The sequence below is a fragment of the Capsicum annuum genome, chromosome 11, assembly GCF_002878395.1.
Source record: "Capsicum annuum cultivar UCD-10X-F1 chromosome 11, UCD10Xv1.1, whole genome shotgun sequence".
In the NCBI taxonomy this organism is placed as follows: Eukaryota; Viridiplantae; Streptophyta; class Magnoliopsida; order Solanales; family Solanaceae; genus Capsicum; species Capsicum annuum.
Window position 1 is genome coordinate 232,654,940 of NC_061121.1, and position 11,433 is coordinate 232,666,372.

The 11,433-nt window shown below is 30.2% G+C and overlaps 1 protein-coding gene across 1 annotated transcript; it reads left to right on the forward strand.

The window, feature by feature from the left end:
* Positions 1 to 10,151: 10,151 nt before the first annotated feature.
* On the forward strand, positions 10,152 to 11,110 carry LOC124888743 (heavy metal-associated isoprenylated plant protein 3-like). The gene is made up of 2 exons (XM_047399941.1): positions 10,152 to 10,309; positions 10,602 to 11,110. The coding sequence occupies exons 1-2, from the start codon at positions 10,204 to 10,206 to the stop codon at positions 10,880 to 10,882; spliced, it is 387 nt and encodes a 128-aa protein (XP_047255897.1). The 5' UTR covers positions 10,152 to 10,203; the 3' UTR covers positions 10,883 to 11,110.
* The last annotated feature ends 323 nt before the right edge of the window (positions 11,111 to 11,433 follow it).

Genomic DNA, 11,433 nt, shown 5'->3' on the forward strand with positions numbered 1-11,433 from the left:
AGAAGTGTAATGTGACAAGTATTTTATGGTGTAGTATATTCTGACTAGGGTAAGGGGTTCTCAGTCGATTTTTAGCCCAAAACACGCCCTGATTCCAGCACACCCCCAGAACCGTGGGCTATAGCACACCAATTTGGTCCGAAAAACGGTCCGTTTGGGTTGTTTTGCCCGTTTGACCACCCAGACGGCCCCGCCCACCAACCGGCCCACACTCTCCCGCTCCTCAGCCTGCCTGGGAGCCTCCGGTCGGTTTTCGGCCCAAAAACACGTCTGAGCCCCAAGTACACCTTCGGAATTGTGGGCTATAGCACACCGATTTGACCTGAAAACGATCCGTTCGCACCGTTAAGACCCCATTTCATAATTCATATCTATTCGTCTTAGGCATGCTTTGACGATTCAACCTGACATTTTATTTCCCCTTCATCATTTAATTTATCGCATCTAAGAGTTGACGTGATAACAAGCTAATTTTTATAAATAAAAAAGTTTCATCGGATTCTATATATACCTATCGGTCTTGAATAATCCTCACCTTAGACAGTTTAATTTAAATCAACATAGCATGAACTCGCTCGAAATTTATGTATGTATATCTAGCAAGTGTATTAGGTTAAGCTCATACAATAATTGATGAGTAATAACACTCAACAAATAACATATAAAGGTTGTGGCTTCTCGATTATATAACGGTAAAAAAAAAAGATGTCTAGTGAGAAGGTACAATAGGTTGACAACAATAGGCCCGAGGAGACGTAGAGATAGAGGAATAAGAAGAATTGGAAAGAGGTGATTAGACAAGTCACGACACATCTTCAGCGCATCGAGGACATGATCCTAGATAAGATGAGCAAGGAAAGTGAAGATTAGAATAGAGGGATTAGTAGATAGTCAGGTGCTGTCAATTTGGAAGAGCAAGGTTCTAGCTTGGAGCATCTTATCCTTATTTTATTATTATCTTATTTTTCAATTTATCATTATTGTTGTCTCTTTTAATTTGATTGTCTTACTATTTTTATTGTCAGTACTTCATTTTTCTTAGTATTTTCATTAGGTCTTGATCTTTCACTTTTGTATTTTTTTTTAAAAAACTTATTTTTAATTATAACACTGTTCTTGAATCGAGAGTCTATCGAAAATAACAATTCTACCTCACACAAGATAGGTATAAGATCGTATACTCTACTCTATCCTCTCTCTCCATATTCCACTCGTAAGACTATAGTATTTATGGATCGTTTGGTGTGAGGTATAAGAGATAATAGTTCCGGGATAAAATGAAAGACTATTTTATTCCATGTTTGGTGTCATGAGGTATTAGTTAGTATCAAAATTATTTATCCCACCATTTACACCGTAGTGATGGAATAAATTATTTCATATACACAATGGAATAACTAATTCCGAGATAACTAATCTCGAGGTTAATTATCTCAGAATAATTCTTTGCCAACCAAACGACCCCTTAGGGTATGTTACTATTGTTGTAAATGAGAAGAGAAAAAGGAAAATCAACCCAAAAGAGCCAACAGATTATTAATAATAAATTAATCAATTAAATATGCATTTCATAAATAATAATTTATGAAAAAATTCAAACCTTTTACGGTTTAGACATCCTTTAATAAAGCCCTAAAATACTTTTTTGTCTGAATATATCCTGTCAAATTAATACTCTTGTTATACATAGATCTTTAAATAACATTCACAAACTATCTACATAATTAAATTCAAGAAAATATAATTAAGGAATTTCTTACCTTTGCTTAATTTGGCTGCCTCTTGAAACTAAAGAACTCATAATCTAATTAAGTTGCTCGGGCTCTCCAAAAATGTTGTCGCACTCGTGTCGTATCCTCCAAAATATAATACTTTTGAAGGATTCGACACGAACCCCCATGACATCTTCTAAGAGTTCGAGCAACATAGCTCGTAATACATATATATATATATATACATATAAGATTTATTATTCAAAATGCCATTCACCTGCACTTGAGCCTGCACCTCCTTCCTTCCAATTTTTGTCACATAGGATATTGTTTGTAATACTATTTAAAAATGTTAGTCAAAGTAAGTATATTGCTCGGATTTTTAAAAAATGTCATAAGGTATGTATCGCATAATTCAAAAATAGTATTTTTTTTTTTTAGATCTGACATGAGTTGACAAATTTTTTTTCGAGGATCCGAACAACATATCAAAACGAAAAGAAGATGAATATTAGTGAGTAGAAAACTTAATAGATTCGAGTCAAATAGCAAAGATTCGAAGCACTTCCTTTTACACTATTTTGGAAACACAAGTATTTAAACATATGAATTTGGGCACCTGATTTAAAGTGACTAAATAGAATTTCATACTCGATCTCATAGATACATATAGAAATTCTGCAGAAAGTCGTACTTGATGAAAGTCATATGTACGATTAGGAGGGAGCTAGATACATATAGAATTCTGCAGAAAGACGTACGTGATGAAAGTCATATGTATGACTTGAAGGGAGCTAGATACATATAGAATTCCGCAGAAAGATGTACTTGATGAAAGTCATATGTACGACTTGAAAGGAGCTAGATACATATAGAATTACGTAGAAAGACGTACTTGATGAAAGTCATATGTACGACTTAGAGGGAGCTAGATACATATAGAATTCTGTAGAAAAACGTATTTGATGAAAGTCATATATGTACGATTTGGAGCTAGATACATATAGAATTCTGCAGAAAAACGTATTTGATGAAAGTCATATATGTACGATTTGGAGGAAGATACATATAGAATATAATTCGGCAGAAAGCAGTATTTGATGAAAGTCATATGTATGATTTGGAGGAAGATACATATAAAATTCTGCAGAAAGACATATTTGATGAAAGTCAGACCTACAATTTGGAAAGAGATACATATAAAATTCTGTAGAAATCGTATTTGATGAAAGTCATATGTACGATTTCGAGGTAGAAGAGAGATGTAAGGAGGTGCAGGTGCAAATGCAAATAAAGGCAACATTTTGGTTTCTTCATCATCACTTGTTACAAGTCTTCATTAATTCCTATAGTTCTTTTGCTTTTTATTATATAAAGAAGTTAGTGTGATTTTTCATGTCTTTTTCATAGTACTTTTCCAGTTGTCTTTTTAAATAGCAAGTGTACACACTAGAGCTTTTCAAAATATCTGTGGAATAAACATTTTTTTTATATATTGTATTAAAATACAGCCAAATCTTTTTATAATGACGTCGTTTGTTCGGATATTTTTTGATTGTTATAGTTATAATATGTTAAATAAAATATATAATACAGTATCTTGGGTGTATAATCCAAGAAAATGGTGGAGATCGACGAGGAAGACACATAATGAAGGCTCGTGTCTGATGTAGCTACGTGGTAGGAAGGATAGGAATGTATCGCTAAAACTTAAAGGCATCGTATGTTGTGATTAGACTAGCTTTATTGTATGAGATTGAATGTTGGCCAGTTAAGAACGTTGACCTTCAAAAGATAAATGTAGCAGAAATGAGAATGCTTACGTGGACATATGGGTATAACAGGAAATACAAAGATATACATAACAAAGTATGAGTGGCTCCAGGGGTCGATAAGATGCGAGAATACTGGTTGAGATGATTCTGATATGTAAAGAGAAGGAATATGGATGCCCCGACCGGCGAGGAGATATGCGAGGCTGACAGTGGCATGTCTATTAATTAAGAGGAAGCGACAGACCGAGAAAGAATTGAGGAGATAATGGAATTAGACATGACATGATACATCTTCAGCTCGATCACTGCGGATTTGGTTCTAAAGATTAGGATAGACAATCAGTAGACGGTCGAGCGACTTATACCTACCCAGTAGAGCACGGTTCTAGACCGGGAGCACCTATATATTTGCTCCCTTACCGATTTAAATTTGTCCTTCTTCCAATCATATTCGACCTTGATTATCTTTACGGTTAAAAAGGCCTCTCCTTTTAATAAAAATTACGGAGGGGGAAGTATTTTTAAAACTAACGTTAAAAATAATTATGGCCCGATATATTGACGGAGGGCAAAGTCAAGCCATTTTTAATACGTTAAGAGCATTTTTAACCCGAAAACCAACATTAATGATAATTAATATCCATATAATAAGAAGGTTTAAAATTAAATCATTTTTAATAATGTGTATATGTGAGAAAAAGGTATCACGTGATAAAAGCTTGTCCTAAAGTAGGAAATTAGGTCAAAAATATAATGTGTGAAGGACGTTATATGTGGTGGAGAGCAATTACTCCTCCTACTACTATGGTATTTACGTATCCAAAATAAAATAAAAATTTAAATTTTATGCACTATTAATATATAAAATATTTTATATCATCAGATAAATTTAATTTGTTATTATAAATTATTTTATTATATTTTAAATTTTTATGTAAAAAATTCAGTAACCTGTATTAGTAGATTAAGTTTATCTGATAGTTTAAAATATTTTATATATTAATAATACACAAAATTTAAACTCATAAAATAACCACAATAAAGAAAAGCATTTTTTTTTATGATGTTTGAAAAAGGAAAAGTACTATATGTCCTTTTCTCTTTATTTCAAAGGGCAACGGATCTATGTGTAATTTTATGACGTTTTGATATTCGTTAAATTTGATGCAGATTAAAAAATGATGGTGGCAAAATTTTTACTAAAGGAATTCATAAATATGTATATACAAATTAATTAAAGGAGGTTCAACATTTACTATATATGCATGATTAAAAGCAATTTTAATCATGTATATATAGCATAATTTTTTATCGAAAGAAATTCAAATGAATGTCCACCCTAAGGTTAGCTTCGTCCCTGAGATTAAGTGTACTTATATAAGAAACGTATAAAAATAGATGCATAATTTTAAAAAAATACATAATTTTAAAAAACATTCTTGAAATGGAGAAAATAGCCGACCACTTTGATTTATAGGCGAAATCTTAAAATTTTGAACGTTGATATGACTGTTCGAACTTCTCGTACGACTTCGATCTCTAAATTCTGGGTCCGCTCCCAGGGAGGGATTTTCATTTTTTATCTTCATGGTCCAACAAATACCTAAGTTGCCATGTGATACATAGTGTGTCCTCCACGTGGTATTTAGTGATTCAACTAACCACATCTCGACACGTGGAGTTATTTATTGCTTTCCCTCGTGGCTTATTTATCATGTCCTTTTCTTGACTTCAATTCTATGGAGCTAAATTATATAGACTATAATAATAACTATTTATCATGTCCTTTTCTTGACATCAATTATTTATAAGTAATGTCTAAAAAAATATAAAGTATATTACATCTTTTTCCGATTTTTAAAAGGTTGTCGGCTCAAGTACAGGAGAACCACAACTAAAGAAAAAAGGTAAAATAAACAAACAAAAGACTACGGACTCAAGTGTAAGTGGAGGATTTATACAAATAATTGTTTTAGGGTTTCATTTAGAATTTTAGTCTTATTTTTTTAAAAATGCAATTAGATTAACGATAAACTTTATATAATGAGATTTTAATGAATAATCAACATTTCAGGTTTAGTGAAAAAAGATTGTCGGTTCAAGTGTAAGTTGAAGACAACTAAATAAAAAAAGCAAAATAAACAAACAAAAGACTACAGACTCAAGTGCAAGTACAAATAATTGTTTTAGGGTATCATTTAGATTTAAATCTTAGTTTTAAAAAATTGCTATAAGATTAACAATAAATTTTATATAGTAAGATTCTAATGAATTATCAAGATTTCATGTTTAGTGAAAAAAGATTGTCGGTTCAAGTGCAGGCTGAAGACAACTAAAGAAAAAAGATAAAATAAACAAACAAAAGACTACAGGCTCAAGTACAAGCAGAGGATTTGGACAAATAATAGTTAGGGTTTCACTTAGATTTTAATCTTAGTTTAAAAAAATTGTAATAGGATTAACGATAAACTTTATATAGTAAGATTCTAATGGATTATCAAGATTTCAGGTTTACTGAAAAAAAATGTCTTTATCATGTGATTTTTGGTTAAATCGTGACGAATTGCTAGAGTTGTAAAACTTAGCTCGTTACAAGTTCTGATAGATTATCTAATTTTTTTACTGAAATACTAAATTACGAATGTATAATTCAAATTTAGATATGCTTTACTTTTGTATTTTGAATTGCTTTGATATGTTTTGCATGAATGTCGACTCTTAACCTCTGGAAATAAGAATAAGATTAAGTATATTTTATTTTCTTCAGACTATCTATAAGATTACATCGGATATGCTGTTGGTGATGATGATGTTACAAATTTTTATTATTGAATTCATCAAAATTAAACATCAATTCATATCAACTTGTATAAATTATTCAAAGAAAAGAGATAAGAGTCATATTCTTTAGAGAGAAAAAAAGTGTATGTGTGTTGCTAAAAGTCCTAACAATGACATTTAATTTGTAGATTTTTGTCATGTCCTTTGAAGATTGATGCCAAAACCAAGTTGGTTTGTAAATTGGGCCCTCTATATTCACAATCCTCCCCTACCTACCACAAAAAAAGGATATTGTGGTGTAATAAGTTCGTTATTTAAGAAATGGTTGGTCTTTTGCACATAATCTTATCTCACATCTCTGTAAAAGGTTATTTTTACAGCTTGTACTCGTAACTTTCTGACTATGTGACAACAGTTTTATCAGTTATGTTAACGCTCCCCTTCAAGAAACGGACGGATCATAAGGATTTTTTACACACAATCTTATCTCACATCTCTGTAAGAGGTCGTTTTCGCAGCTTGTACTTATAACCTTCTGATCACTTGACAACAACTTTATCAGTTATGTTAACACTCCCCTTCAAAATAATAATAAAATGAAAAACGATGATAATTTGATGTAATAAGCTCGGTATTCAAGAAACGGGCGGATCATAAGGATCTTTTACATACAATTTTATCACGCATCTCTGTAAGAGACTATTTTCGCAGCTCGTACTTGTAACCTTCTGATCACGTGACAACAACTTTATAAGTTATGTTAACGTTCCTCTTTCAAAATAATAATAAAATGAAAAACGATGATTATTTGGTGTGATAAACTCGGTATTCAAGAAACAAAGGAATTATAAGGATTTTTCTACACAAACTTATTTTACATCTCTGTAAGAGACTGTTTTCACAGTTCATACTTGTAACATTCTGATCAGTCAACAACAATTTTATCAGTTATGTTAAGGCTCCCCTTTAAAATAATAATAAAATGAAAAACGATATCAACAATAAAGATTTGAGTTAAGAAATAGATAGTGCATAACATGTATTTGGGTGCTCCTAAAGTGCCCTTTCATCACCAAGGTGGGACAACTTACTTTTGATTATGAACTAGTTTTTAGGAGTAGCTTGATTGGTGGAATAAAGAATTATAATTGAGGGAATAAATTGCGAGGTTATTATATATAGTTTTATGTTTAGAGTGTGTTTGAAAATATTTTCATGAAAAATGTTTTTCAAGAAAATAAGTGGACTTAAATTTTTTTTTATGGTCGATATGTAAGTAAAAGATATATTATTTTAAAAATATTTATATATAATTTAAACGAATACTATGATAGGTGAAAAAAGGGATAGAGGTGTGCAGGGTGAAGAAGATTACCCTATTTTCATTAAGGAAGTCATTTTTTTCATTTTAAAGATATTTGTTTCTAAATAAAATATTCAAAAACTTATATCAAAACGAACATGAAAAAATTATAATATCGAGATAGGGTTATAATGTCTTTGGAGGTGAAAATTATAGAGGCATTTAGAAAGCTATAATTTGATATTGATGTTTGCACTTTTGTTTTTTTTTTTAGAAAAAGAAAGTCATACTTGAATTATGTAAGTAAAATTGCATTTTTATCCTTCAAATAAACTAATCTCAAATGGATTGGTTTCAAATTTCAATTTTCGTTCTTTAGTAATCGAACTTACATTTAAATGAAGAATTTCTTAGAAATTGATGTGTCATGTATTGACATAACTTGTTAACTATTATGATACAAAAATATAAATTTAAGTTTGGCGAAAAAATTATTTGTTATGAGGAACATAAATTGAAGACTAGCACAAATAGGACAAAAGTGCAAATGACTCCATAAGTTAGTCACAGATATGGGCCTAGCCTAGCAACAGAATTTTGGGCTGGTGAATCTATCCTTACAGGCCCAGTCCATACCTATACTGGGCTTTATTTAGTGGGCCTGGATTGAGGAAGGCATTTTTTGTGGGAAAATAACATAAACATACACGTTAACTTACTATATTTACACATAAATCTCCACCCCTACAAAGTAATTACAGAAATATCAACTAATTACATATCTTCGTTGGATGTATCAGAGCTAATTATGTATCTCGACAGACCCAAAATCTGAAAAAATGTATCGGGAGCTAATTATGTATTTTTACTAAGGCAAAAATGTATATTCGTTGGATGTATTATGTATCTCGACATATCCAAAATCGAAAAAAAAAATATTTTGGGAACTAATTATGTATCTTTATGATGGAAAAATGTATCTTCGTTGGATATATCGGGAGCTAATTATGTATCTCGACAGACACAAAATCGAAATTTTTAATGCAAAATATAGAAATATTCTATAATTGAGCATAAAATAATCGAAATTTATGTTGTTTAAAGATTGCAATAATAAAGTTTTGAACTCCATAAACGATTCATAGAATTCAAAATTTTAGAAATTTTTTCACTATATCAACAACAACAACGATAACATATATCCTGTATATTCCACATAATGAAATCTGAAAAAGATAAAGCGTACACAATCTATAAATCCCATATAGAGTTTCATTGTCAAAATTCTTTATGGATATTTTTGTTCAAATTTTATTTTTACATTAAAAAGTGACTACTTCCTGATTATATTTTGAATGATAGATGAACTTTGATTGTTGGCAAAAAAAAAAAACTTGTCATTCCACTTAACTTTTACTTCATTACTAGTGTTATCTACACTAGATGGCTTCCTTTTGGCCTTGTATTTAAATGTTGGTAACTTTTTTTCAAAATTAGGGAGCTGTAAAATTTATTTTGAGTTTTAAACTTTGTATCAATAACAATAATATATTCAATAAAATCTCATAAATCGGGGGTTTAAACTTCGTATCAAGTGATCATTATGTTTTAATTTGAATATTACTATACAGATATTTGGAGAGGGTATTAGGAAGGCGTGAAAATCACGCATTAGGGTCGAAGATTAGTAAGGAGTAGAGTATTGTGTTGCTTCTAGAAGGTTTAGGATTGCGGGTGTTTGTCATAGTATTAGTCGCATCCTTATAGTTCTTGCTTTTGATATCTAACGTCATGTATTGTTTATTGTGTTTCGACTACAACATTATTTTGCAGCTATTATTATTTTCTTGCGTGTAAACTCTGCAATGCTTTTCCTATTAATTGTTATGCTTTCTTTATTGTTCTCTCATCCTCGTACTTGGATTGGCTGCACTTAGATCGAGGGTCGTCTTTTAGAAACAGCATCTCAACTTCTACAAGATAGCGATAAAATTTGCGTACATTCTACCTGCCCTAAACTCCATTTATAGAAACCCTACTAGGTATGTTTTGTTGTTGTTGTTATTGATAATTGAGAAGGGAAAGAGAAACGATATAACAGTAAGAATCGAACTCACACTTATATTGTGCTAAAGAATACCTACACTAATACTTTCTAGACTATACTTTTTTTGTACCAAGCTATCACTTTTGAAGTTGAAATCAGATATCCATTTTCTAAAAAGTAAGGTCTAAATTTCTAAATATAAACAACAAAATTACTATTTGTATAAATTACACAACCTTCATGAGTAGAAAAACAAACCTAATACACATTTTTATCATTGAACTTTCTATAAAAGGGGTTTGTCTAATATAAGGGGGAAACATTTTTTTCTATTAAAAGCACCAAATTAAATCATATACTTCCACTTTTACCAACAATTATTATTACCTCTGAATAAAGATTTTCTTTTATATAGATTTTTTCAACCTAAACACACAAACAAAAAACAAGTAAAATATTCTATGGCTATTTAAACACCAATTTTCCTACAAACTACACTTATATTTCTATGCTTTTTAAAAAAAACTATTTCATTGTGCTGTGATATTTCAAAAAAAAAAAAAAAAAAAAAAAAAGAGTTCCAAAATGAAGAAAGAAGATGAAAATATTAAAGTTGTTTTGCTGATAGATATGAATTGTGTGTGTGATAATTGTTTCAAGAAAATTGCCAAATGCATTCAAAATTTGGAAGGTATAAATCAATACATATAATCTTTGAATTTCTTTATATAATTTTTTCTTAGTTATTTCTTCTAACTGCTTCGTATATTTAGGACACATTAGGATATGAATTCTTTTATTTTTTTTTTAATAAAAGTTTGGTTATATATTAGACTAATTTTTTTATTTTTTTGGAAGATGAGTTTAAAGTTAAACATCAAAATAACCTTGTTCAACTATTACATTTTTTTTATGTTAAAACGTCTACTTATATATATATATATTTTTTTTTTTTGTTTTTTGATTTGTTTCATTTTGAAAAGGTATAAAGTTGTTGAACATAGAAGATACTGGAGTGAAATACGAAGTAACAGTGCGTAGCAAAATGGAACCATCGAAACTCCAAAAGAAAATCGAGAAGAAAATGAAGCAGAAAGTAGAACTTATTTCTCCGAAACCACAAGAAAATAAAGGGAAAGAGGATCCCAAAAAAATAACCTTCGAAACTAATTTGGGATGTCATAAATGTGTGAAGAAAATAGAAAACATTGTGACCAAAACTAAAGGTAAATTTTTCTTCTTTTACCATTTACAGAGAGCCTAAGGACTTATTTGGACATGATTTTTTTTTTTGTTGTTGGGGTGGGGGGGTTGATTTTCCTTTTTCAAGTTTGTTTATTACAAAAACTTAGTTGGTTAATTGTTTTCTCAAAAACCAATTTTCCAAAAAAACAAATCCCTAATAAACGTCAATTTTTTCAAGTGAAGTGCATGTCCAAGCAGAATTTTCGATTATCTTTTTCCAACTTAACTTTAATTATCACTCAATTTATGTCCAAATGCCTACTAATTTTGCCACTTATGTTTAAATTTCCTCCTTTTGATTTAATTATTTCTTTGATGGAATTTTTTATAATATATATTTTTTTTTATTATGATATGTGAAGGGTTTCAAGGAATATTCATAGACAGGCAAAACAACTTGTTGATAGTGAGCGGATCAATTGATGCTGATTATTTGGTGAAAAAATTGGAAAAGAAAATGAAAAAATATTTCAGAATTATCAAGCAAGAGAAATATGAAGATCATGATGTGAACCAAATTTGGTGTCCAAATTATTATTATAATTATGGGCCAGAATTTAATCAATGTGT

Excerpts from the sequence above, each read along its gene's own strand:
- LOC124888743 (XM_047399941.1), top strand. The coding sequence starts at position 10,204 with ATGAAGAAAGAAGATGAAAATATTAAAGTTGTTTTGCTGATAGATATG. Across the intron at positions 10,310-10,601 it reads ATGCATTCAAAATTTGGAAG|GTATAAAGTTGTTGAACATA; the intron begins GTATAAATCAAT and ends CATTTTGAAAAG.